At 36.5% G+C, this 26,547-nt stretch overlaps 4 protein-coding genes across 9 annotated transcripts in view; 2 read left to right on the plus strand and 2 right to left on the minus strand.

Moving 5' to 3' along the window:
* LOC18766370 (probable LRR receptor-like serine/threonine-protein kinase At2g16250) lies at positions 6,496-13,451 on the plus strand. 3 transcript variants are annotated; one of them, XM_020569945.1, is made up of 5 exons: positions 6,496-6,814; positions 7,042-9,343; positions 10,695-10,823; positions 11,630-11,652; positions 12,307-13,451. In XM_020569945.1, the coding sequence occupies exons 2-5, from the start codon at positions 7,383-7,385 to the stop codon at positions 12,918-12,920; spliced, it is 2,727 nt and encodes a 908-aa protein (XP_020425534.1). In that variant the 5' UTR covers positions 6,496-6,814; positions 7,042-7,382; the 3' UTR covers positions 12,921-13,451. The 3 variants fall into 3 exon arrangements, with proteins under 3 accessions (XP_020425534.1, XP_020425536.1, XP_020425535.1); XM_020569947.1 differs by lacking the exon at positions 6,496-6,814 and having other exon boundaries at positions 6,821-7,158; positions 7,276-9,343; XM_020569946.1 differs by lacking the exon at positions 6,496-6,814 and having other exon boundaries at positions 6,821-9,343.
* Positions 14,254-18,470, plus strand: LOC18767848 (transcription termination factor MTERF2, chloroplastic). 2 transcript variants are annotated; one of them, XM_020569948.1, is made up of 7 exons: positions 14,262-15,006; positions 15,196-15,604; positions 15,808-16,023; positions 16,212-16,319; positions 17,018-17,292; positions 17,434-17,984; positions 18,092-18,470. In XM_020569948.1, exons 1-6 carry the CDS (start codon positions 14,369-14,371, stop codon positions 17,768-17,770), a joined length of 1,983 nt encoding a protein of 660 aa, XP_020425537.1. In that variant the 5' UTR covers positions 14,262-14,368; the 3' UTR covers positions 17,771-17,984; positions 18,092-18,470. The 2 variants fall into 2 exon arrangements, with proteins under 2 accessions (XP_020425538.1, XP_020425537.1); XM_020569949.1 differs by lacking the exon at positions 16,212-16,319 and having other exon boundaries at positions 14,254-15,006.
* Positions 18,773-20,306, minus strand: LOC18768935 (50S ribosomal protein L27). Its single transcript, XM_007201265.2, has 4 exons — positions 20,157-20,306; positions 19,577-19,684; positions 19,345-19,469; positions 18,773-19,237 (listed from the first exon to the last, which is right to left on the minus strand). Exons 2-4 carry the CDS (start codon positions 19,656-19,658, stop codon positions 19,022-19,024), a joined length of 423 nt encoding a protein of 140 aa, XP_007201327.1. The 5' UTR covers positions 19,659-19,684; positions 20,157-20,306; the 3' UTR covers positions 18,773-19,021.
* The window catches only part of LOC18767329 (phenylalanine--tRNA ligase alpha subunit, cytoplasmic), an 8,095-nt gene continuing 2,228 nt past the window's right edge, over positions 20,681-26,547 (minus strand). For all 3 annotated transcript variants that reach the window (XM_020569951.1, XM_020569950.1, XM_007200641.2), the window contains exons 5-19: positions 25,829-25,885; positions 25,316-25,371; positions 25,024-25,116; positions 24,226-24,316; positions 23,868-23,905; positions 23,641-23,679; positions 22,915-22,991; positions 22,719-22,803; positions 22,542-22,638; positions 21,914-22,010; positions 21,687-21,758; positions 21,517-21,583; positions 21,302-21,427; positions 21,130-21,184; positions 20,681-21,043 (exon numbers count right to left, since the gene is read on the minus strand). In XM_020569951.1, the coding sequence (XP_020425540.1) occupies positions 20,993-21,043; positions 21,130-21,184; positions 21,302-21,427; positions 21,517-21,583; positions 21,687-21,758; positions 21,914-22,010; positions 22,542-22,638; positions 22,719-22,803; positions 22,915-22,991; positions 23,641-23,679; positions 23,868-23,905; positions 24,226-24,316; positions 25,024-25,116; positions 25,316-25,371; positions 25,829-25,885 (1,101 nt within the window). In that variant the 3' untranslated portion in view covers positions 20,681-20,992. The remainder of the gene's footprint in view (positions 21,044-21,129; positions 21,185-21,301; positions 21,428-21,516; positions 21,584-21,686; positions 21,759-21,913; positions 22,011-22,541; positions 22,639-22,718; positions 22,804-22,914; positions 22,992-23,640; positions 23,680-23,867; positions 23,906-24,225; positions 24,317-25,023; positions 25,117-25,315; positions 25,372-25,828; positions 25,886-26,547) is intronic.

Below are 26,547 nucleotides of genomic sequence, written 5' to 3' on the forward strand. Positions count from 1 at the left end.
TGTGCTGTGAAAATAATCGCTGTCAGATTTACTGTGAGAGAAAGCAGTTTGGCGTTTGGTAAACTTTTTTTTGTTAAAAGTGTTGTTGGTATTGATTCCTGCATAATCAGAAAATGATTGCCACATAATCATTCCCTTATAGCTCTCTCTCACAATAATTTTTAACAATAAGGGCATGTTTACGTATCAGTAATGGAGAAAGTAAGGAATCAGAGAATTTAGGAATCAGGGAACTACTGAATCGGTATGGAAAGAATCATTCTCATTAAGTTGTTTACTAAACATATGGAATTAGCAAAGGAATGGGGTTGATTCCCATTGTTATTGTTTACTAATGTTCATGAATCAGAATCCAAATTAATTTGATTACTGAAAAGCCCTGCACATTTTTACCGCAAACATATATATAATTCTCAAATTGACTAAAGAGACCAAACTAATCCTGCAGCAAACCAGTAAGGTGGTGTAAACATGAGGACTCAATATGCTGAACAAGATGAACAGTAAGAGCTCAGTTCAATGATAATGTTAATAAAACCTTTGTCTAGAGCCAATTTCAAACGAAAAAATAAACACCAATAAATATATATCTTTCACATACGTAACTAGTAAATAATCAACTAATAATAACATGAATAATCTTCATAGGATTAAATACATAATCTTCATACTACAAAAAAAAAAAAAAAAAAAGAGATATATAATCTTCACAAAAGTCTGCAACGCTAACGTAAAAAAGAAGTTGGAGTGTCTTGGAACTTCTTGGCGTGAGTTTTTTTTTTTTTTTTTTTTTAAGGGTTTGGGGTGTTTTGGAATTATGGTAAAGTGGTAAAGGTATTTTTGGAATTTATTAAGAGAAAACAGGCTCCACCCTAGTTGATCTGATACCCAGTTTTGAGGGGATGTGATTACGGATTTTGAAGTGGGGTCTACTTATTTTTTCATTCGTGATTGCAAGTAAACGCAGGGGAAGTCAGGAATGAAAATCATTCCCTTTCCTCTCATACCCATTACTAATACGTAAACATGTTCTAAGTGGTTTTCTAGTTTACCAAACGGGCTGGGCTTCTTAGAATTTTTAAAAAATCACTTATCACCCAAAATAAGCAATGTCAAACCGACACTAAAAGAGAGTAGTTGATCCAATTCCCTGATCTAAAATCCCAAATTCTGGATTAGGTAAGTACACATATCCTTAAGGTGGGAACTTATGTATTAGGTAAACGTTTATTTTGACGAATTCTTAGGATGTGAACAGTAAATAAACACGTGTATAAATACATCTAATTAGTTGTTAAAAGTGGAAATTGAGCAGAAACGTGTGGGCTTAGCTAGATGGTGACATTGCAGCCGACTTTTAGAAAAAGAGCAAAGCAAGTGCATCTTATATTATATATTGCGGCAAGTGGTGCGCCTCACTGCACTTACCTCATGAGGAACAAGAAAAAGTGGTTGACTCGACTGAATTGATAATTTGGACGACTGAGAAAAAAGAAGACAAAAAAAAGCACTATGGCAAATTGGCAATGCTCAAGGATTTGGTCCACATCAGACTAACCAATTTGCTAATTTGCTATTGGCTTAGAGCTACACTTGGCGGTCAAAGAAGCTATTTTGGTCTGAATTTATAGCACAAGCAAATAATGCTTAAGGTCAACTTGTGCAAGAGGGTCTTTGGGAGACGATGGATGAGGCTGAGGGTTGAGGGAGAAAAGAAAGGAGGGGATGGGCGGAGGCTATGAGAGGGTGGGTGGCAGTGAGGAGATGGATGCCAAGGTTTGGGGAAGAAGATGAGAAGTGATTTTTATTTTAAAGTTATTTTTTAAATTTTATTTATTTAATTAATAATATGTGGACCACGTGACACTATATAATTGGTCTATGTAGCATGTTTATTGCCACGTCAACAGTTAACAGACTTTTTAACGAAAAGACTGACGGTATGTATGAAAGTGATAAGAAAATCAACTTTATATATGTAACTGAGACGAAAAAAATTTGTTGTATCAAACTCTAAAAGTGGATAAACTTTACTGTAGTAAACTGAAAATTACCTAATAATAAGGAAAACAAAACCCTAGAGAGGGTTTCAGCAACAGTAGCAGCCACTGAAAACCCGATGGTTGTTTTCGAACAATCTGTGTCTCTCTCACTGTTGTTGTTGTTGTTGCTATCTTTAATCATTGTGGCTGCGACCTGGTGTAACAAAGAAGAGAGAGAGAGAGAGAGAGAGAGAGAGAGAGAGAGAGAGAGAGAGAGTTTTGACCACTATATGGGCGTTTGACCTTTGACTGTCGCATTTCCTTTCTGCAACTAGAAATCCATTTTGGTAGTGCAGTTAGATATTTCTCCAACCTTTTTGTATGATTTTTCCCTTTAGGGTTTAGGGAATTATTCTACATCTAGCTTTAGGGTTTGCTACATTTAAATTATAGAAAATTATATTATATTGTTGTTTTATTGATCAACAGAATAAATTAATTACATCGCTGTCAGGATTAGAATAATTAATTATCCATAGATTAATCCTAGGACAAATTAAACTTAGGAGTCATTCCTTCAATGCATTTCAAAATCTGAATTGTTCATCTCAATTTGTAGAGAAATGTTATAAGAAGTCAAACATTATTCATTTAAAATTATAAAAATTACAAATCACAACTATATATACGGCATATTGTATCAAGTGATCTTTTAATACAAGAGTGTTATTTTAGAACGAGATTTTATCAGACACGGTTGTACATATTTGTCATTTATTTAAACCTTCGACTGTACGAGGAAATTTATTTATTAAAAAACAAAAATCACTCAGCACTTGCTTGAGCCATCTCATTTGTCCTTATGAATGCTGCTTTAACCTAAAACGAAATGTTTTTCATACCAAAAAAAGAAAGTAAAAAAACCAATCTCTAAGTTCATGCATGTTGAGTGCTCAAGATTGAGCCCTAGTTTTAAAAAGTAAACGTACAATTTTTATTTCATAGATTAATTTGATCCCGACCCAAAAACTAGCAGACACAGGCAGGACCACTGTTCATAAGTTGGCCAGCAGAAAGTTGTTTATTTGACCAAAGAAAGAAGGACCCTGAGGAAAACGAAGAATTTCCTCAAGTTGTTGTAATTTTGTGGTGTGTGAGGCCAAAAACGAAGTGAGTAGTTGAGCATTATTTGCCGTTCATGTCTTTCAACGTGGAAGCATGGAGCCAACAGCAGCATGCGTATCGGACTAGGACTGCTGCATGGTCCTTCTTTATAATAACTGATAGTTCAACTTGCACTTGTGTTCTTTTCTTTGTTCTTAACGACGATGGAAATTGCATTTAATGCAATTCAAGAGAAAATTCATTCAAACTTGCTTTTTCTGTCAGAAAAAATTAATTGAGACTTGATAGGGATGGATTGCCAAACCAAATCTTGAAATTTTGATCTCAAAAACTGTTGTGACAATATATTATTGACCCCGCCGTGAATTTATGTATTTGTATGATAAATAAGGAAGTTATAGCTCAAGTAATTAAGAGTATTTATCAATATCGTTTGTATCAAAGACCAACAAAAAATATAAGGGAGACTTTGGAAAAGCCCAAAAGAAAGAGAAAAATTTTAAAAGAAGCCAAAATGGACAAAATTGCCCTTATTTATTTTTTGATTTCCTAAGGAATCCTTTACATTTGCATGTCTTTGGTTTGAAAGTTGAGAGGTTTTTCTGTCTTTTTTGAAAAAGCTTTGGCTTTTTCCAAAAGTGAAAGTTTTTTTATGGATAAAACCTAAATTTACTAAAATATAACCATGTTACATTGTCAACGGTAATAAATTTTTTTAAAAAAATTGGTGAGTGCTAATGAAAACATATAGAATTCCATCCAAAATTTGGGTTTCTTTAGGTTTAACATGCTTGCACTGCTGGATAAAAATGAGAATTTCATTTTCAACATGCTTGACAGTACCATGTACGAATAGGAAACTTCCAACCATTGAGTCGTTCAATCATGCATAAATAATTGTCTCTAGCATTTCAATGATATAGATCCATTTTTGTTTTACTTAAACAGAATTCTAGGTTTTTTGTTTTTTTGTTTTGAAAAATAAGAGTTTTTCATTCCTATTTGATGAGTTTATTTGTGAGAATATCATTCATGATCTTGTATCCCATAAACTAGTTTTCGATATCTATTTAATGAATTTCTTCATGTACAAAGGGAAAATTGTCATTTGTTTATGTAAATCAGAAAGATACCATCCATTATCTTATACGTTCAATCCGAAGCGAGTAAATCGAGATATAAGAATATAATACATTTGCGAACTAGTAAAAATTAGTCATTCAACCTCCCACGGAAGAATAGTTCGACCCAAAGGTAGGGTAGAGAAATAAATGTGAGAAAAATACTTATAAAAAAACTAATAAATACGTTAGCTCGAACCATTATATATATTGACATCCTCCCTCCATTTATCTCCTTAAAAAAAAGAAGCTGGATAGTTTCAACTGCTCTAAATCACGGAGAGTGAGATCAAATTCAGATGTAAAGAGGCAAGCACATTGTTCTGGTCAATTGGCCTAACTCACATATGCAACATACTCTCTTGACTTAGGTTTTTATTTTTTATTTTATGAACTAGGCCATTATTTTAGTTCTATTTTTCTACGGTGGTAATGGGTTGGGTCGTTTTTTGTCCCAATTTGTAACCCAAATTGATATAGAGTGGTTTTATGATTTCTTGGATCGAAGATTCACTTATTATTAGGGCAACTTAATCCAATCCAACCCAACTGTGGTTGGATTGGGTGGTTAGGTTGGGTTAACTCAAAATTAACCTCACTTTACGTTTTGGTTCCAACATGTAACTCAACCCTTCACATGGCAGTTTATGATTTTTTAAACCCAAGACTCGTTCATTAGTAAACTAATCCAACCCAACCCTCTAATAATAGATTGGGCGGTTTGATCGGATTGACCCAAAATTATGTCCACCCCTACTAAACACCCCACGTCGCAAATTAAACGAGCCCTAATAATAATGAAAAAAATTATAATAAACAATTACAAATTCAGACATTCAAATATATTAAAATTAACTCAAGCGAAAAATAACAAAGACAAATGACATACGCTTTTAGTCTCCCATAATACAGAAGTAACATTTTTAAATTTAAAAGCTAATGATGAAACGATTTGATTTAGTCCATTTTTTATTCATCCAAATCGAAAAAGAAATGCAGTTAATAAGTTCTTTATCTTCAAATCCAATCCAACAAACAAAATTAAAAAAATTAAATTTGATTGAACCTTTCATCGGTTTGCATGAATAGTTTGAACTTGTCTCAGCAGACCATTTCATAGAAAAGAAAAGGTTCTTTATATACATATATAACTTTAAAACAAGAGTATATATCTCATGTCATGTATTGATTTGAGAATAAGTTTTCAGACAACTGCCCTTTGTAAGGAAAATAATGTTTTGAGATAACAAGTACTGTTGTTGAGCTGTAATTGTTTTTCAATTAAAATCTATTTTTCTTCATGTGTGGCTAGAATCACCAAAAATAATAATTCATACCTAATCCAACTCACTTACCTAATGTAACATAAAAAAATTTGAATTGCCACTTCATCATGTCCCCTATTAATTTGTCTCCAATGCTTTCTATGTGAAGCAAAGGAACCTCAGACAATGATGAAATTGCTCCTTAGTTACCATAATCATCATTTACTTGATATCTATGAAATCCAAAGCAAAATTCATTGTATTATTATTATTATTATTTTTTAGACTTTTTTTATTGAGAGGAGCGACTGCAAACTAAACTCACACACATTATACGAATGCTATAACTCGAACCCAGAACCTTTCATGAATGAATAATTGCTCCAAACTACTACACTAGTGGCTCATTTACAAATTCATTGTATTCTTAAGTGCTTTTTAATCATTCAGATTCAATTTTACTTCATTTCTTTACACCATACTTCTTCCCACTAGTATTGTCCTTGAAAAGATATTTCCTAATTAAAAAAGTGGGTAAGTTGGGTTAGTGAGAGAGAAGGGGAGAGAGAGAACAACCCTTTATTTCCATGTAGGTGCAAATGATCATTTCGCTAAAAAGACAAACTTTAATTCCAAAGAAAAAATGATCATGTACTACAAAGTATCATTAAAGGCCATCAAGTACACACCAATTTTACACAACCAAAACCTACCATTTTTTGGATTAAAACAAATAACCTACCATTTTACCCAAATTTCATTCCTTTGTTTCCCAGAGTCAGAGATAGTGTTGTAAAAACAGAGCATCCATTTGTTCTGAGAGAGAGACAAAAAACAGAGCATCCATTTTTGTTCATAGACACATATTCCCAATGCTTGACAGCCTATAAATCACAAAAGAAATCACACAAGGGTCCCTTCAGTAAATTCCCTAAACAATTGGGTCACAGCAATAATTGTATAGAACATTTCCATTGTTCACTTTTTTTTTTCTTTTAAATTTAAAATTTTGCTGTTTATAAGATTTCCATAGAAGAGGAGAAAAATAGGAAAGAAAAAAAAAACAGTGGATGGGTGTGAGCTGGAATGGGCGGGATTACCGGAGGTCAAATTCATCCCAACCCACTGAGACTCACAGACAGAACCGGCGTCGGACCTGGGTTCAAACCCATCACCAAGTCACGAGTCCAAACCCCCAGTCAATGACTCAGCTGATTCAGCCACAACCACATTGACCAGCCCACATTCTAAAGACTTCAACTTTCCATCTCTTTCAGTGACAGCAGCCCCTTCAACACAGAAACCAAATAAAATAGAGAAGGTAAGAGAGAAAATCAAGGCTTGGTTTTCTCTCTCTGTGTTTTTTTTTTTGGTTTCTTGTATGCAGCTGTTGATAGTCCACAGTTGCTCCTTGAGCTTTGACCAGCCACTTTCTGTCCCTCTCTCTCTCTCCCTCTCCAAATTTATTAATAATTAATTAATGGGTTTTTCATTTTCTAAATTTTACGTCTTTTCTCTCTTTTTTCCTCCCTGATTTGTCAACTGAAGAAGCTGAAGATTTTGGGAGTAAAGAAAGGAAAGCAAAGAAAGTGGAGACAGATTTGTCTGCCTCTCTCTCCATCTCTCAACAGTTTCTAGTGGAGACTCAAAGCGTGTGAATTTGAGGTAAGTGTCTTCCATTTTGGCTTTCTTTTTGGAGAGAGAGAGAGAGAGAGAGAGAGAGAGAGAGAGAGAGTAAGTTGGGGGCTTTTAGAAAGAGAAATGCATTGTTATTGTGTACAGGGCATGTATAATTCTGGGGAGTTCTATAGCAGTCAAACACATGTACATGTTTGAGATTGTGTGTGTGAGAGAGAGCTAAGATGGGCATGATTGGATCTTTATGAGCCATGGTGGATCAGCGAAGCATAGTCTCTTGTGCCTTGTTTTTGGTGGTGGTGTCGCTGTTTGAGCCCACATTTGAGCAACAGAGCCAGCCATTGCCATTGGGTTCAACCACTGAGCGAGTGGCTCTGCTTGAGCTCAGATCGTCCTTAGGGTTGAGAAGCAGGGATTGGCCCATAAAGGCAGACCCTTGCTTAATCTGGAGAGGGATTCAATGCCAGAATGGTAGAGTTGTTGGGATTAACATTTCTGGGTTTAGAAGGACTCGACTTGGCAGTCAAAACCCACAATTTTCAGTCGATGCTTTAGCCAAGTTCACCCTTTTGCAGTCGTTTAATGCCTCCAATTTCTTGCTTCCGGGTTCCATTCCTGACTGGTTTGGCCAACAAGTTGGGTCCCTGCAAGTGCTTGATCTCACTTCTTGTTCTGTACTTGGTCCTATTCCATTGAGTCTCGGAAATTCATCCAATCTAACTGGTCTGTATTTGTCTCATAATAACCTTACTGGGACAATTCCTGCCAGTTTGAGCCAGTTGTTACACCTTTCCGTTTTTGATCTTTCACGAAATCGGCTCACTGGATCCATTCCTACATCATTTGGCAATCTTCGGAATCTTTCTGTGCTTGACATTTCTGGGAATTACTTATCCGGGGCCATTCCTCCGGGCATTGGGACCCTCATGAAGCTTCAGTATTTGAACCTTTCAAGTAACATGTTGTCTGCTTCAATACCTGCTCAACTTGGGGACCTTGATAGCCTGGTTGACCTTGATCTCAGTGCCAATATGTTGGCCGGGTCAGTACCTTCGGATTTGAGGGGGTTAAGGAACTTGCAGAGAATGATAGTTGCAGAAAATTTGCTTAGTGGGACTTTGCCAGACAATCTGTTTCCGTCTTCAACACAGTTGCAGGTCATAGTTCTGAGAAACAATGGTTTCACGGGGGGTCTTCCTAAAGTGCTGTGGTCAATGCCTGGATTGAGTCTTCTTGATGTGTCTGGCAATAATTTCACTGGTCTGCTTCCCAATTCTAGCTTGAATGCTAATGCCACTGCTGCAGTATTCAATATTTCTCAGAATTTGTTCTATGGAAGTCTTACGCCTTTACTTGGAAGTTTCAGTGTTATTGATATTTCGGGAAACTATTTTCAAGGTGGTGTACCAGGCTATGTGGGCACTAGTGCATCTCTTGATCGCAACTGCCTTCGAAATGTGAAGAATCAAAAGACTTTGGCAGAATGTTCATCATTCTATACTGGTAGGGGTTTGACTTTTGATAATTTCGGGCAGCCAAATTCTACACAACCTCCACCGCCAGCAAAACCTCCTGGGAAGAGCAATAAAAAGGTGATCATATTAGCTGCAGTTTTGGGGGGAGTTGGTTTGATTGTGCTCTTAGTGTTGATTTTGGTAGTACTACTCCTATGTTTACGCAAGAGGGGCACTACAACTGAAAGAGGGGTTGGTGTGGGGCCAATTACTACAGGCAGCGGTCCACCACCGCCCGGAGGATCAATTAACTTTTCTCGTGTAGGAGATGCATTCACATATCAGCAGCTGCTCCAAGCCGCAGGTGACTTCAGCAATACGAACTTAATTAAAAATGGTCACTCAGGGGATCTCTTCAGAGGTGTCTTGGAAAATGGGATCCCTGTGGTCATCAAAAGGATTGATTTACGCTCAATGAAAAAGGAAGCATACATACAGGAATTGGAGTTCTTTAATAAGGTGTCACATACAAGATTTGTTCCCCTTTTGGGACACTGTTTAGAGAATGAGAATGAGAAGTTCCTTGTCTACAAATATATGCCAAATGGGGACTTATCAAGTTCCTTGTACAAGAAAACCAACACAGTGGATGATAGTTTACAGTCATTGGATTGGATAACAAGATTAAAGATTGCATTAGGTGCAGCAGAGGGTCTCTCCTATCTGCATCATGAATGCAATCCCCCCCTCGTTCACAGGTAGGTTAAGAGTTACTTCTTGTTAAGTTTCAATTCTTCCCCTTCTGATATTTTTCATTTATTCTCCATGCAATTATGTTCTCATAATTTCCTTTATTTCTGACTTATAGTATCTCCTTAGTTCTTTGTTTTAGATGGATATGTAACATTGATTTTTAGATGGAGTTTATTTTCTGTAACATTTCCTCAAGAAGGGCACTAATTTAATGGCGTCTTTAGGATTTCTAAGGGCTTTCTGTGCCACGTTAGAAGTTAAAACCACTTAGGAACTCATATCAACTACTTGTTCATCTTTAGAAGTTAAAACCATTTAGGAACTGGCATAAACTACTTGTTCATTTCAGAGGCTCTATGACACTAAAGCTAAAGATACAATGGACTAACTATGGCTTTGTAAGAGGTTCTCTGATTCAAATTTTGCACTCTCAGTACATTGAACTGGGACAAACCATAGCATATGTTATTCTATTGACAAAATTTCATTGTTCCTAGTCTCAAGAATAAAAAAATCAGAGATGGTCAAATATATTGGTCAAGATACTCCTGTGTTTATCAGTTACAAGAAACTATATAATGGGTTTGACAAATTTAAGGGGAAGATAATGTTTTTATCTTGTTTTATTTCATTTATAAAAATAGTTGAGCAGCAATTATGGTTGGAGCTTGTAAGAGGTGATTATAATATCCCTGAGGCGTGAAGTCATATGCTTGAATGTGTCCAAAGCCAATTTGACTTTAGACTAAATCTTCAACATAATTCAGTATCAGATGGCTGTTGCAGTGGATTAGTTAATGGAGTTTGCATATTTAAAGTACAGAAGTGATGGGAAAGCTATAGATTTGTATCTCAAATGAATGTCACTGGCACAAGATGGGGAATCTATAATTTTGTTCAATAAGCTTCCTGGTAATGATTTATCTGTTTGAGGTTTTGAACTGAGGCCTGGCACTCTCTTGAAATTCAACTATACCAACTTGAAAGCATGATTGTTATACAGATAGTGATTGATGATTGCGACATTTAGGTCTAAGTAAGATTGTTCTTAAAAGACTAAAATAAAATATAAATTTGGATGATTACTGTTTAGGTAGAAACGAATATGTAGCAAAATATTGGAACTGTTACTATTTGCATATGTTAATTATATATGTAAATTCTTCAATGAGTGAAGATTTTTATGTGCTGCATCTTTGCACTTTGTCAACAGTCAATTTGTTTAGGTGAGAGCGAGCAACCCGGTTTTGTTAGTTTAGCATTCTTGTTAGTGCAATTGATGATCCCAGAAGCCAGATTATAGAACTTATGCCTAGTGGTGCATGTAGTGACATAGCTTTCTTTTGGTCAATGAAGGGATGTTCAAGCAAGCAGTATACTTCTGGATGATAAATTTGAAGTGCGGCTAGGGAGCCTGACTGATGTCTGTTCTCAAGAAGGAGATACTCATCAAAGCAGAATTACCAGGTTGCTGCGGTTGCCACAGTAAGTGTTCTGTTCATAATTGTATCTATTCACCTGTCTCCTCTTTCCAAACTGTGACTATTCCTGGAGGAACAATTTCTATTTGTTTTATATTGTATTGTCTATTTATTTGTGATATATCTTGCTATTCAGTCAATTGTTGAGTTACTATGGTAACTCCTGATATGTTTAGTCTTTTTTGCAAAGACAGCATGTAATTTTTCTCTTATATCCATTTCTTGCTGCTGTCCTAGTTGCTTACTCCATACGTTTTCCTTGCCTTTTATTTTTATTTTAAATCCAGTACTGCTTTAGTAATTGTTTCTTGCAATATATCTTCTACATTAAACGAGTTGCTTTAATTCTCATGATATCTGCCGTCCCCAAAAAAAAAAAAAAAAAAAAAAAAAAAATCTCATGATATCTGTATGTCCAATGAAAAACCCTTAGGTGCGACCACATGATGAGTTCTATCTTCCCCCACCCCAACCCCTACAAATTTTTAACTGACTCGGTGGTATTCCTTCTGCTATTCGCTTGTTAACACGACATATATGTTTTTTGTCTGCCATATCTTTTATAAGACATTTTGTGTTAATTGGTATTAGCTATTTTTGCCCCCTAAACGAAGCTAAAGCCTGAAACAAGGTTACATGATGTGGATCCTGTCAAACTAAGAAATATTATCATACACCTAATTGTATTTGTTTACTTTCTTCATCTTTGCTGAATTACGTGTAGCCTTTGCATTAGGTTTATTATCATTTGTAAAGATTTAATAGATCTGCGTGTATACAGTTCTTATTAGTTTTCCTTTTACAATGCAGGTCATCTGAGCAAGGTGCTTCTGGTATGTACATATCTGGTTATAAAACTTCACATCATTTTAACTCCTTACTTTTATGTCTTGCTGTCCTTTTATTGATTTCCTAGCACTGAAACAGACTTGCGGCTCTTTGGGCCAACTATTCATGTTAATTTCTTTTTCTTTTTTTCATAGAAGTTTTATTAGACATGTCCTTTAAGCTTTTGGATCTTTGAGGCATTAAAGAGTGACTGACATGTTTAATAGCGCTCAAAGGCTCCATATGTTTGGACGGAAAATAGTTCCACAAAATTTTCTGTTGTTTGTTTTAACTAAAATGAGAAAACTTAAAAAGAAATACAAGCATTTCTTTCATTTTTTTTTTTGGTCAGGAAATGTTGTCTTAAGGGCGAAAAAGAAAAAAAGCCTTTTCCTATCCTTATATGAGTTGAATGCCATAACCAAAATACAAGCAAGCATCTTCTTCTTGCCTATTTAATTTCCAAACGACTAACTTATTATTTGGTAAAGCTTTAAGTGGTGTAGCTTATATTTTTAAATCTGGGGTAGTTATGCTTTTGTTTCTATCACTAAGGCTTCAAGCTTGTCTTAGTCCATAGTGAATTATGATCCTTGGCTATTTTTTGTTATTTTCTTGCACTCGAATAACCCAATTCTTTATCTCTCTCAAATTACCAGGTTCATCGACAGCATTATGTTCCTATGATGTTTACTGTTTTGGGAAGGTATTACTTGAACTGGTAACAGGTAAGTTGGGCATCAGTGCTTCCAGTGATGCTGAAATGAAGGAATTATTAGATCAGACGTTACCGTACATCAGTATATATGACAAGGAACTTGTGACAAAAATTGTGGATCCATCTCTGATTGTGGATGAGGACCTATTAGAGGAAGTGTGGGCCATGGCTGTTGTGGCCAGGTCCTGCCTAAATCCTAAGCCCTCAAGGCGCCCCCTAATGAGATATATTCTCAAGGCTTTGGAAAATCCTTTGAAGGTGGTGAGGGAAGATAGTTCTGGCTCTGCAAGGCTAAGAACAACCTCTTCCAGAGGGTCTTGGAATGCTGCTGTGTTTGGTAGTTGGCGCAGCTCGTCTGAGGTAGTGGTCATACCAGGAGCCTCCACTACCAAAGGGGAAGGAGGGAGTGGCTTAAAACATTCAGGAACCACCGGTTCGCAGGGAAGTGGCCCAAATGGTGGTGGTGAACTTTCATCCTCACGCAGACGGCATTCTAGGGATATATTCCCCGAACCATCTGGTGTACAAGACGTAGAGAGACCTGACCAGGACTAGCCGATTCATGTTGATTGTTCTTGATTCTTTTTAATAATACAGCAGGCTAATTTGAGTGCCTGTTTGTTGGTGCTCCAGCAAGCTCTTATTTGGTTTTTGGAGTTAGGTGGTGTTCCAAGCCAATTTTTGTACATGGGGGTGGTTCCATGGTCCACAGCTTCTCTTAAGGGACGCTGAAGTTGAAGTTGCATAAAATTGCTATATCTTTGGGATGTTGAATGTAGTTTGAGGATGAACCTGGACTCACAGAAAATTTGGTGAGAGAGAAGGATCAGGGGTGCCATCAGCGGATATGGTTCGTATTTGTTGGGAGTGCTTGTTTATGGCGAAAACAAGCTACAAATTTTATGTGTAATTGATTTGTTCTGTTCCTGTTCAGTTTCTGGTCAATGTAAATTGTAATTGTCAAAGATTACTTCATTCAAAGCAGATTTCACATTTTGATTCAGCAGGAAAACACAACACCAAAAAGGGAATTGGAACAGAAGAGAGCTTCTTTATATGCAGAGACTTTTCGGTTCTTGATTGTTATCTCCGTAGTCTACATAGACTGACGCTGATCCCTGAAACATTCAGCTCTCACCTATCTGCCTTTTAACATTATGACTTTCCATTTCAGGATAAAAAAAGAAGAGAAGAAAACATTCTACTTGGTTCATCTGTCAATATTTCTAAAATATTGGACTTTGGTGTTGTCATGGACAAGCCATGGTAACACCATAGCACAGTTGCATTTTTGGTCCAAAGCTGCCTGTTTTTTGAGCACAAGCGATAATTTAAATTACAGGAGATGGGGGATTCTCGCACACTACCATAGTGTCGTAAGGGTTTGAATATAAAACCACTAGTCTATAAGTAAGACCATTTTCCATGGGCTAGATCCTGGCCCAAAGTTGTCTGTTAAAAGCAGTAATTTCATACTATTGACCTAAAAAAACACAGTAATTTCATACGATGTGATTTGAACTTAAAATCTATCATTTTTTACATTATCATAACATCACTTGAGATCGCATAAAAAAATAACATCACTTGAGTTGGAAGCTCATGACAGTGTTAATATTTCTAACTAACAAGCAATGCTAATAAATATCTATTTTATATCGTGACGCGTACACAAATTATACCTTACAATCATACTTTAGTATCACATCATAATTAGTCTGTTTGTGCAACTTATTAACTAATTTATTTACAATTTATTTTAAATTATTGATACAAGTGATATCGAGAAATAAGAAAAGAATGGAATGGACATGATAAATTCTCTTAATTACTTGAAATGCAAGTCACTTCAGTCAATCAAAGATAGATAATTTGAATGACTGTGGATTGAATTGGGATTCACTTGTAGTGAGAGTTGAGGTGGATATTATCCCATAATCCAATTCCAAACATTGTGAAATGCTGCGGAGCAGCAAAACCACAGCAAACCCAAAAGAGCAACAATGTTGCTGTCTTCTCCCCTCACTCCACTCCCTTTCCACCATCGCCATTACCACCCTCACATTCACCTCCATCAAAACGCACACTCCATCACCAAATTCAACACCTTCTCTTGTCTCCACGAAACTCCACAACCCCATCACCATGACCCCCAAGACCTCTCTCTTCGGAACCACAACTCCAAGTCCACCGCCCTCCTCCTCCAGCGCCTCTCCCACCTCCCCAACCCTAACCCTAGCCACCTCCGGCAACACCCAGACCCTCAGCCTTCCGGCCACAAAGCCAAGCTCTTGGAACGCTCTCTCCTCCGCAAGCGCACTCCTCAGTTCCCTGGCTCCATCTCCCTCGACTCTTCCTCTCTCACTTCTCTTGATGATGAAGACGATGAGCATCGGATGATAATGCGGGCCCTGGATATTCGCAGGAAGGTCACCGCAGAGATTTTCAAGGAGTTTATGAGGACCAAGGGCAAGTTTGGCATCACCTATGCCACCAATTTGGTCGAGACCTTGACCGAATTCCTTGACTACGTCATGGTCCAAGCCGCCGCCATGAAACTCTCGCCGGAGTTCTCCAGCTCCACCTATAATTTTCGCGCCAAGACTGTCATTGAAGACTCTGAAGTTGTGCCCTGTATCAGGTAATCAAACACTTCTCTCTCTCTCTGGCATTTTTCTTTGGGGGTTTTAATTTCCAATTTATGTGTTTTTTTTTTTTTTTTTGTAGAAATTACATGAGCTATTAGTTAGTAGTGTGCTTAGAATGAAAAGTAGGGAATTAAAGGGATTTGTTTGTCCACAACTGGGTTTAATTGAGTGTCATTGTATAGGTGGTTGAAGCACAATTCACTCTCATATCCCCAAATTGGGAAGCTCATTTGCTTGTCAAAGGGAGACATCGGCTCAATTAGACGACTTGCTCTGTGGTTGAAGTCAATTCATGTTAAGGGGAGATTTATTGGGGTGGCACTTGTGAAGGCGGGAGATCATTTTTTGGAGCGCAGCAATGAAGAATTGGATGAGATTGTTGAGTATTTAGAGAGTAATGGGGTTAGGAGGGATTGGATGGGCTGTGTCATGAGCCGATGTCCGCAACTCTTGTCCTACAGTTTAGAAGAAGTGAAAACTCGTGCCGGGTTTTACTTGGATATGGGTATCAATGACAAGGATTTTGGCACCATGGTCTTTGATTATCCCCGGGTACTTGGCTACTATACTCTGGATGAGATGAACCAAAAGGTAGCTGAGTGCTTCTGCAGATTATTGATTCATTGAAATCATATATATTAGGGTTTGATTCAGGAGAATGTGGAGTTTAATACTTACTGATTTGGGTGTATTAACATATATATATATAACTTATTGATTTTCATAAAATAATATTAAAAAAAACTTACTGATTTGCATATGCATGTAGTGAGATGCTGCTCTTGTTTATCCAGGTTGACTATTTGAAGGAATTTGGTCTTAGTGCCGAGGATGTTGGAAAATTGCTAGCATTTAGGCCACAGCTGATGGGTTGTAGCATTGAGGAAAGATGGAAGCCTCTAGTTAAGTATTTGTATTACCATGGCATAACTCGGGATGGTATGAGGAGAATGCTTATCATAAAACCGATGGTTTTCTGTGTTGATTTGGACAAAACCATTGTGCCAAAGGTATGCCATACTTCATGCCTTAAACTTTGGTTATCTGAATCCTTCTTTCCATTTGGTTACCTTCCATCTCATCCTGTTTTAGGTATCCTTGTTCTCATAATTATTCATGTATTATGTGCATAATAGGTTTATGCTAAATAGGCAAACTACATGTTTGATGATTTTGGCACTTATTTTCCATCATGCAGGTAAAGTTTTTTCAGGACATAGGCATTCACGATGATGCGATAGGCAAAATGCTTGTAAAGTTTCCTCCATTGCTAACATACAGCCTCTACAAGAAAATCCGGCCTGTGGTTTGTTTTTTTCTTTTCAAATTCTGTTATTGTTTCCTATCATTCCCTAAGGTTATACGGTTATTTGTATGAACAGATCCCACCCACCCAGCCCACCTTTCCGAAACACACACCATCCGTGCACATGCATCCACACAATTATGTTTATCGTTCTGTACCGCAAAATCTATGTAGCAATAGATTTCTAGAAGTTAAACATGGAAATATGTCCTTTTTCATATTGTAGTAAGCTGATTAAAGTGAGGTGGAGTTTTAGGTTCAATTCTGTTTGGTGCATGGGTTAATTTTAGTTTCGAAGCCCTAAAAATAAATAGATTAGAATATCAGGTCATTTGATTGAATGAATGAAAATAACATTCTGAGTTTAATAAATAGGCGTAGTAAATTATTTTTAGTGACAGACTAAATGAAATCTGATAACTTATTTGATTTTGTATTAGTTTTGCTTGTATGTAACTGGTAATTGTTTAATTGCTTCATTGATTGAGGTGGACTTGAGAAAAGCCCAAAAATTGTTACAGATAGTACTCATGAAATAGTTAGAAGTTAGTATCATTAAAACAGATAGCTGTACTGAAGACTTTTGCATTTATGTAGGTCCTACATGATAAAAATTTAATATCCAGGTTCAGTTTTTAATCAAAAGGAGTAACCTTTAGCATTCCCCTTTGGTAACATGTTACTTGAATATCATACAGGTCATATTCTTGATGACCAAAGCTGGAGTTAGTGAGAGGGATATTGGAAAGGTAATAGCTTTGGGACCAGAGCTCTTGGGATGCAGCATTGTGAATAAGCTTGAGGTTAATGTGAAATATTTTCTATCCCTTGGCATACATCTTAGAGTTTTGGGTGAGATGATTGCTGATTTTCCCATGCTGCTCCGGTACAATATAGATGTTCTCCGTCCAAAGTACCGTTACTTGAGGAGAACTATGGTCCGCCCTTTGCAAGATCTCATTGAGTTTCCAAGGTGAAAGCATCACGACAGAGATTCAAGCTTTGGGAATTCAAATTCAACCTTACCTTGTCAATTTGTGCTTATTCATTTGTGTAATAATTTATCTTCTTTCTTCTCTACTATTGGATTTGACCATGATGAAATCGTGTCCAGGTTTTTCAGCTACTCCCTTGAGGGCAGAATTATTCCAAGGTACAAGGTTCTGATAGAGAATTGCATTAATTTAAAACTACGCTACATGCTGGCTAGCACAGATGAAGAGTTTGAGGAGAGGGTCAAGGTTATAGTGGAAAGGCGCAAAAGATTTGAATCTGGTGTCACGAGTGAGGATGTTTCTAATTCCCAAACAGGTGATGACGATGAATTTCCTGTGAAGGGAGCTATGCTTGATGAAAGTGAAAGTGAGGTAGAATTAACTATGTTTGATGACGGTGAAAGTGAGGCAGAATCAACTATGCTTGATGACAGTGATAGTGAGGCAGAATTATAATTACTCTGCTTGTCGCAGTAGGTGTACCACACTAAGATGAACAATGCTCCGACTTACCAGTCACAATCTCTTGACTTACAAAACTGAACTTAAGTTATAGTCAAGCTGTCAAAAGAGGAAGATATTTGTTGCTTAGGAAATCCAAGACTGCCGTCTCCAAAGAATGTTCCAGACAGTGAAGAGTATGAACCATGAAGAGAGATGATGCCCTTAGGTATGAAGCCTATGCTTGATGTTCTCTTTATGATATATATTTTTCTTTTACAAGTGCTTTATATGTTATTGAACCCTGCTCATCCGTTGTCAAAAATGATGTAACAGTTGGTCATTTAGTTCATAGATGTATGGCGTTAGTGAATCCGCTGCATGATGTAGAAGAAAGCAGAATAAACAATGAACCACCTTTCCCTCCACTATTCTGTTGCCCGAGAAGTGCAGGGCGTTCGTTTCGGCGGCCATTGCTGTTGGGTGTTGGCAAGTTTGCTTCTCATGCAGTAACTTGGCGAAGTTACTGTTGTATTCTCTTAGACTTGTCCAAAGCCAGAAATGTAGGTAGTAGAGTAGCTTGTTAGAATTCATAGATTCTCTACACTGTAAAGGTATACATTGTATATACTGGGGCCTTTATTGCCCCCTTTTTATTTATTTATTATTAATACATTTGGTATACTTCAATTTAAATCGCTGGTTAAAGCATGCACATGTAAAGGATTCGAGCTTGAGGCTGGCAAAGGCTGTGAAATTACGAAATTAGATGACAATCAGTAGATACTTCGCTGCTGGAGAAATTCTTGTACACAATCTCTCTAGAAAAACTGGTTCCACGCTAGGCATGCAAGAGATTCAATGTGAAAAATGAATTGTATGCAAGATTTTTTTTTCATTAACCTTCAGCAATGGTAAAGATTCGTTGAACCCAAGTTTTGGGCCAGGCAATTGCAGCATGAAGTACGGTGAGAAAAACTTCTAAAGGGGGAAACCAGTAAAAACTTCTGAAGGCAATTGCAACGAAACTGAAACCAGTAAAAAGGCCAAACTAGAAAGAGAAAGACCTTAGTGCTATAAAGCCATAATCCAGGTAAAAGTGAGATGAACATTCCTTCGCCTAAGATCCGGAGTTTCTGATTTACAGAAACCTGTTGACTTTTGGCATAACAAAGCTTTTGTTATTGTAATCATCAACCCGGGAAAAGGTTTGAACTTAAAAAAGATCTAAAACAAACTTACAAGGTCGTATGACATTGTCTACAACTAAGTGGTTGCAACATCTGCATAGACAGGGTGAAGCATGTGACCTTCCTTGGGCACGACATGCACCCACTTGCGTCCACTGAGCTTGTGGTGTTCAAATTTTACACAGCCTTCTTTCAGAGCAAAAAGGGTGTGATCCTTCCCTAAGCCAACATAATTTCCAGGATGAAATCGGGTGCCCCTCTGGCGAACAATGATGTTTCCAGGTATCACTCTCTGCAGCATAAACAGAATAACCTCAGTCATCTCAACGAAAGAATTCAACAAGCATTGATGAATCCTCCACTTTTTTTTTTCTCTTTAAGTACGCATCAGCCTCTCACCTCTCCACCAAATTTCTTCACTCCAAGAAACTTAGGGTTTGAGTCTCGGCCATTCTTTGTGGATCCAGCAGATTTTTTAGTAGCCCAGCGCCTAAATGTCAAACTCAATCCTTCTGCCGTGACATCTAAAATTAGCACATTTAGTAAAACATCAGAACTTAGAAGCAGCAACACAACACACTCATGTTACAGTTAAAATAGCACAACCCATTTGCTGATATGAAACTCGTACCAGAAGCTCTGCTGTACACAGGAGTATTCGAAACCAGGTGCTTGACACCCAATCTACTGCATATTGATGCTGCAAGATTCATTGTGTTTTCTATATGATGAGAAAAACCTAAAAGAAAATCACCACATCAAACTCATGCTTTGAAAACCAAATTAGTTCAGTTCACCAGTGAGAACTCTCAACTAAAATCTATTTATGCATAAATTGCACATGGAGATATAGGATGGGTTAAATTAAATTTCTAAAATGAAATTCAAAGTTAACAAAAATAAAACAACGCAGATCAAACTAAACAAAAAGTTAATGCTTTCCCAGCATGAAAAGAATCGAACCCAATTGTTTTACCTCCAACAAAAATTTAAAGTGCCCAACAGACAACCAATGAAAACCAGTCAAAGATGGAGATACATTTTATCTAATTACCATTTTTAACATCATTCAGAGATCATGGATTCGAAAGGGGAAAATCAAAGTTACAGAGAATGTCACAGACAAACAATGCCCAGAAACCAAAACACGGTAAAATTGCAAAAACTTAATCAAAGAATAAGACTTTATATTATTATGTGAGAAGTGAAACCTGGTTGTTGGAATGCCAAGCTAGGCTTCGTCGTGAGCGAGCTTAGATGCGACGATGAGTAAGGAAACGAAGACAGGGAGAGAGAGAGCTGAAATCAAATGGGGTAGGGTTTGGGATTATGGCCTATCGGGCGGGCCTGGGTTGGGTCCATTTAACTTTCATCTTTTTCTTGTTTTTATTTATGATTTTTCAAAATTTAAAGCATTACTTCAAATATATTCTTTATTTAATCCACATGACATGCCACATCAGCAAACTAACATAATTTTTGACAGAATCGGCAAAGACCAGCCTGATATGCAAGAGTTAACACTGGAGGACCATAAATAACAAAAATAAAAATGCAAATGATCAAAGCTAATAGTTCGTGAATCTCAGGAACGTTTTGTGATGAAATTTTTTTTCTTTTGTTACTTACATATATATATATATATATATTTTAAAATTCAGGTTTTATTTCAAAACGTCCATGATGTATACAAAATTATTAGCTAGTCATTTGTTTTTGTCATGGATCGTTCTTCACATGAAACCCTTATAATGTATTTGTATTGTTTAATGTTTGTTGAGCAAATACAAATCATTACAATGGAGTTCGAAATTTCAATAAAGGATTCAATACAGTAATATCCATCTTCGTCTCACCCGTGAGTCATTACATCACCGCAAACGAATTTGAAACAAAAGGTCAGCCTGATCTAGCTGTTTTCATTTGATTTATCAAACAAGTTTCCCTGCCATACTTTCTAATGAAGAAATGCGTACATTTTGTATTCGAAATGAGCAAAATGCAGTAAAACAAAATTTTTGCAACGGCAGCAGAATTTTCCAATATGCTATAATCCAAGGCGGCATATTGGGTTTCTCTTGATGAGACCAAGATCGACCTACAAAATAGGAGAACCAGGTGAAATCCAATTCAGATGAATGGAAAACTAATGACTAAGATTGAAGATAGGATGTAATGTGTTACCTTATGTCCAAAAAGATCTCGAATGTTGTCAATCCCGTAGAGTATCATGGTGGGTCTGGTTCCAATTAAAATCCAGAGAGAATAAACATCAATATAATGTGGAGTATTTTTCTAGCAAAAATCCCTAAAAAATTGTAGTGATGAACAGTAACGATAATTAATTTGTTCTTACCTTTCGAGGGAGAGGCCCCATGCAATAACACGAACATCTTCAGGGAGTCCCATAGGAAGCAACATTTCAGGTCTAAACATGCCAGAATTTCCAACCTCTACCCATTTCCCAAAGCCTTCATGATAACTGATTGAGAAAAAAAGGAAAAATTTATCAAACTTTTAACTACCAAACATGAAACAACCTTTTCCACCTAATTGAGCATTAATTATCACCTGAAAATCTCCATGCTAGGCTCAGTATAGGGATTATAAGCGGGCTTGAATCGCAACTTCGACATGCCTAAAAATAGAAAAACAAAAAATAAATAAGTTTCCTATTATACCCAATCTCCAACATCAAAGCACAAAAACCAAGTCAGTAGCAATGCCAGCCAGTGTCTTACCCAGACGTGCGAAGAATTCGTGGAGTACTCCTAACAAGTCACCAAGAGTAAGCCCTCGATCACATACCAAACCTAAAACCAGGACCCAGATTGTTCATTTTAATTTAAATCTCCAAGAGTAATTCAGTTCTTTGTTTTATAGCAGAGCCCAAGATGAACAGAGTTATGGACCTAGTGAATGTCTGCAGATATCTAGCTCAGGTATATATAAACAAACCGAATAATACCTTCTATCTGGTGGAACTCTGCAAGATGAGTTCGATCTACCGCTTCATTTCTGAATACACGATCTATAGAGTAGTACTTTTTCGGGGCAAATGGTTTCTGTAAATGCCAAGAAAGAAAAACAATTATGACTTTGGGACTGCGTTAGTGGGATTGTGTGTGTCTACTTATGCAGGTGCATGCAAAACGAATTCCTGAAGACATTAAAGAACCTACAACTACTATAGGTAGCTAGAAATGTCAAATAATACTACAAATAAAAAGAAACACCTGTTGGGGAAAATATGAAGAAATTTCTACCTACACTTTACAAGTTGTATGCAAGCTTACTATGACAAAATTCCAACTTTCAAATGCTTAGAAATAACACTACGTAGCATGCAAAAATGTGATACTAAGTTAAGATTGAATACTTTTTGGTTTACATTAACAAACTTATTGTGCAAGCAAAATTCCATCACAAAAAGGGCATTGTCAGGAGAGTAAATTTTGAACCAAGGTAGCATTAATTGAATAAAAATGTTAGAATTTGAAGCTAACATAGAAGAGTTCCCCTTTGGTTTAGTAAATAAAACTGCAATAGTGAGTGATCAATTGAAAGCCATGAAGAGATTCATAAAATAAACACACCTGTGCTAGTAAGTACAGCATCCTGGAGGAAACAGCAGTTGTGTGAGTTCGCAAAAGATTTTTGTCTGCTTCCTCTCTTTTCCAATCATATCCATATCTGCCAAAAAGGGAAAAGATAACAGTCATTATCTCAAATCTTGTGGGGTTAAAACATTAAAGGAAGTTCAAATATCATACCCTCGGGATTGATAACCACCAGACTCATGAATCTGCTTCACCCGCTGAACATAATCTTCAGGCAGTTCCTTGGTGGTTGAAGGAGCTACAAAAAAAAAAAAAAAAAAAAAAAAAAAAAAAAAAAAACACAAGACAACTATTAGTTGGGAGCTAGATACAGAAGTGCTCATGATAAAAGCAACAACGTTAAAAAGACCTTGTAGAAAAAATGTATCATGAGAATCACGGGCAGGGTGTTGTTGCGGCTGGAAAAGTGCATCAAAGTTCCAAAAGCTGCAAGTAAAGCAAAAATAAACATTTTTAGTATCTCACCATTAGTTACCACATACATAATGAGCTGTATGCACTGAAATCCCATGGAAGAAAATGCAACATGAGAGATTTATTTTTTCTTTTTTATTATAAACATGAGAGAATTTAAAAAAAAATACTTTTTTTTACAGATATAAAGAAGAGAGGCGAAATTCAAATGCGTCTAGTATAACATATTCAGTTGAATATTTACTTTATGGGTGGTTTTTGAAACCAATTGTTTGAGAGAACCTGGAAATATCAATAAAATAATTTATATTCACTCCGTGAGCTGTCCAGTTATAACAGAAATATCAGTGGGCAACGCAAAATAACCTGTGAATAATCATGTTTTTTTTCCTTTCTTTCTGGGCCAAATATTATGTTGAATTTGTTGACTAAAGAATCTTGGCATCTTGTTCTTTTGAAACAGATCCCTAGAATAAGGCTTGTGAATCAAATTATAAGAATTCGAATTTATCCCCATTTATAAATTTGCATCTAAATTCCACAATTTCCAGTAGATGTTTTAGCAAAATGGTATGGCTACAAATCCACGACGTATTATAAGCTATGATTTACATTATTATAAATAAGACAAGTTGGCTAAAAGTGAGACGAGATAGGCTACCTGCTTTCAACATAATTGTTTGTAGGCATCTCCTCAAACCTGCAGTTAGAACAGAAAAACAATACATAAATGCCAGACATATATAGAGTAAGGATCCCGCACACAAAGTGGTGCATCCAGGATTTTTCCAGAAATCATGCCAACATGGAACTAGGTCGCCTAGAGGGAGATGTATGCGTAGATAGAACACATAAATCAGCAAATATTAGACAAGAAACAGGTCTTACCCCATCTGTCTGAAAATATCCTTCAATTGCTGTCGTACCTGAAAATTGGGAGATTCAATTAGCAATGCTATATGCAAACAGGTAATTTTATACAAAACTTGCAAACAAAAAGCCTACCATACTGACATCTTGTAACCTAGTCCTCTAAGAAATATATTTCTATTGTGTACGGCACCAGCTCAAATTGAGCACCTGCAGACTTTGGTGGGATTATCTGAAAGTCTGCTAAAACAAAAGAATCACCTTGTATTTCTCTTTCAACTCTATTTGCCTCTGAGGATATACAGTATACTGGTCTTATGGTACTCAAAGCAAAGCCACTTCTATTAAAAATATACAATGGAAATTATGTCCTTGCCTTCAGCAGTGGATGTAGATGACCACCTTCAGTAGGCAGACCTTTAGCGGTGAAGTTATACTCTTTGAACTCTATTTCCTTCCAATCACCCCTATATTACAGAAACAATCATTTAAAGCTATCAGCAAGATAACTGCATATAACGTCACTCATTCATGGGTGTGCATTCACATAATGCAAAAACAAAGAAAAAAGAAACAAAAAGAAAACAGTATTCATGTATAGTCAGTATAGTAGCCAGAAATGCTTAAAAAGGAGTGTACAACAGTTAATAGATGCTAACTGTGGGGATATGTATACCAATACCTTACATATTGGAATGATATAACAATCCGGGCAAGATACATGAGGTTTAAACTGTAAGTTTACAATTTTTTCTTGGGTTAACTTAAAAAGAAGAAGAGTCTATCTGTTCTATTTTCAATTTTTAAGGACCCAATTAAACAAAATGGATAGAAATCAAACCATAGATCTGTCTGTACGCGTACATTGCAGGATATAAATGCACCCTTCCTAATTACTATTGTTTTTATATTACAATTTAATTGATGCCTACAATTTTATATTACATATATTTTTTAAATAAGATATCCCAACGTATCACATCCCAGTTTTCAAGAATTTCCATATTACCGTAAGAGTATTGTATCATATTGTATCCCTATCCTCTTATGGCCCATCCAGTTTCGGTGATTCTGAGTTCTATGCTTCAGAGAACTTTAGCACTAAACCCATCCAGCAATTGTTGTCATAAATTCTACTGATCATGATCTACATTCATAATAATCACATGCTTACCTCTGCAGATTCTCTCGAGTCAAATCCGTAGCAACCTTCTTTCTTTTTGGAGCATAATTGGGGCCCTTTTTCACTGAGTAGCCCTTCCAAGTTCTAAAGTGCAAGAAAACAGAAAAAGACGATAACACTATGAACAGAGTATGAAACCTTTGCAGGCGAAATAACCATAATCAAACTTCTATGGTACAAAATATACGGCCATATTCAAAGAAATTTCATTGATACCCCCTGGCACCAAAAAAAAACAAGGGAACTGTATAAGCAAAGAACATAAAAAGCATCGGATTCTTACTGTGGAACAATAAGCTTTCTTGCTTTGAGAGCCTTAATGTCATCTTGGTTGATGGCCTGCAATCAGAAATAAGGAAAAGAAAATCCAAATGAGTTGCCAATAAAGTTATAATAGAGGGGAAAAACAACGAGAGAGAGATGATCTACTGAACGATGGAAAATGGCACCCGATAGGGAATTTGGTACTGAATTAAAAGTTTAAAAAACCCCCATCTCATTTCATTTCATGTACGATAAATTTATAAACACAATGCACCCAGCTCATCAAAGTACAAACAGGCCCGACAACCATGTGAATGATTCATAAGACAGCCTTGGGTTTTGATCAGGCTACAGCCCACCACAAAAGATACAAACACACCCATCCCCCAACCCCCAATAATGTTACTATGGTATACACATCACTGAAGCTAAGAGCTAGCATATACTCGCACAGTGTACATAAGTGCATGTGCATGATTGCATATCATTGAAATACAACGTGAGATTATCGATGTTGAAAAATATTATGCACCTGCCCTTCTTGTATCTGTAAAAGCAAATCTTTGACTTTGTCATCCACATGTTGGATCTGCAGAACGTACAAAGAGAAAATTATGATGAAGTATTCAAGTCATAGACATCATACATGCACAATTGAGGCAAAATATGGCTATACTAGCATCATCAGACATTTGTGGATTCCACATACATCCAGAATCACTTCAAACAAAAAGACAAACGGAACCAAGCTGATGAATATTTATAAACAATGTATACAAAAATATAAAATGTATTGAATGAATGTTTAAACCACCAATGAACCGCGGCCCCCCTCCCCCCCTCGAAAGATTATCTAAAATGAATAGCTGAATTTTTTATTTTTTATTTCACTATAATAGAGGGATTATACTTCATGGGTAGCATTGAGGACTCACGTGATTATCGTACATGATAATTACATTCTTCTTTAATGCATTGATAAAACGTATTGACATTCCTATGATTTCTTAAGCGAATATCTGGTAATTATTCTTAAAGATGACATGCATTTATATTGCTAAACGAGAAAGTAAGCACGCATAGCTTGAATATAATTAGGTGGAGAATTTTCTACTTTTGTCAGTGGTTGCCTGATATATGATGCCCCAGTTATGAGGTTTGCATTGTTTTTGGATGTTAGAAAGCATTGTTTTTCTGGCATGTTGTGTGTTGTTACGATGCTGATGTTTGATTACATGAGAGCGAAGAACC

Source organism: Prunus persica, chromosome G8 (genome assembly GCF_000346465.2).
Source record: "Prunus persica cultivar Lovell chromosome G8, Prunus_persica_NCBIv2, whole genome shotgun sequence".
NCBI classification, from domain to species: Eukaryota; Viridiplantae; Streptophyta; class Magnoliopsida; order Rosales; family Rosaceae; genus Prunus; species Prunus persica.

Coding starts and splice junctions, on each gene's coding strand:
- LOC18766370 (XM_020569945.1), top strand. CDS start 7,383: ATGGTGGATCAGCGAAGCATAGTCTCTTGTGCCTTGTTTTTGGTGGTG. Junction 9,344..10,694: donor AATCCCCCCCTCGTTCACAG/GTAGGTTAAGAG, acceptor TGGTCAATGAAG/GGATGTTCAAGCAAGCAGTA. Junction 11,653..12,306: donor ATCTGAGCAAGGTGCTTCTG/GTATGTACATAT, acceptor TCAAATTACCAG/GTTCATCGACAGCATTATGT.
- LOC18767848 (XM_020569948.1), top strand. CDS start 14,369: ATGTTGCTGTCTTCTCCCCTCACTCCACTCCCTTTCCACCATCGCCAT. Junction 16,024..16,211: donor ACAAAACCATTGTGCCAAAG/GTATGCCATACT, acceptor TCCATCATGCAG/GTAAAGTTTTTTCAGGACAT. Junction 17,293..17,433: donor GATCTCATTGAGTTTCCAAG/GTGAAAGCATCA, acceptor AATCGTGTCCAG/GTTTTTCAGCTACTCCCTTG.
- LOC18768935 (XM_007201265.2), bottom strand. CDS start 19,658: ATGAATCTTGCAGCATCAATATGCAGTAGATTGGGTGTCAAGCACCTG. Junction 19,470..19,576: donor TGTGTACAGCAGAGCTTCTG/GTACGAGTTTCA, acceptor TGCTAATTTTAG/ATGTCACGGCAGAAGGATTG. Junction 19,238..19,344: donor TGAAGAAATTTGGTGGAGAG/GTGAGAGGCTGA, acceptor TTTATGCTGCAG/AGAGTGATACCTGGAAACAT.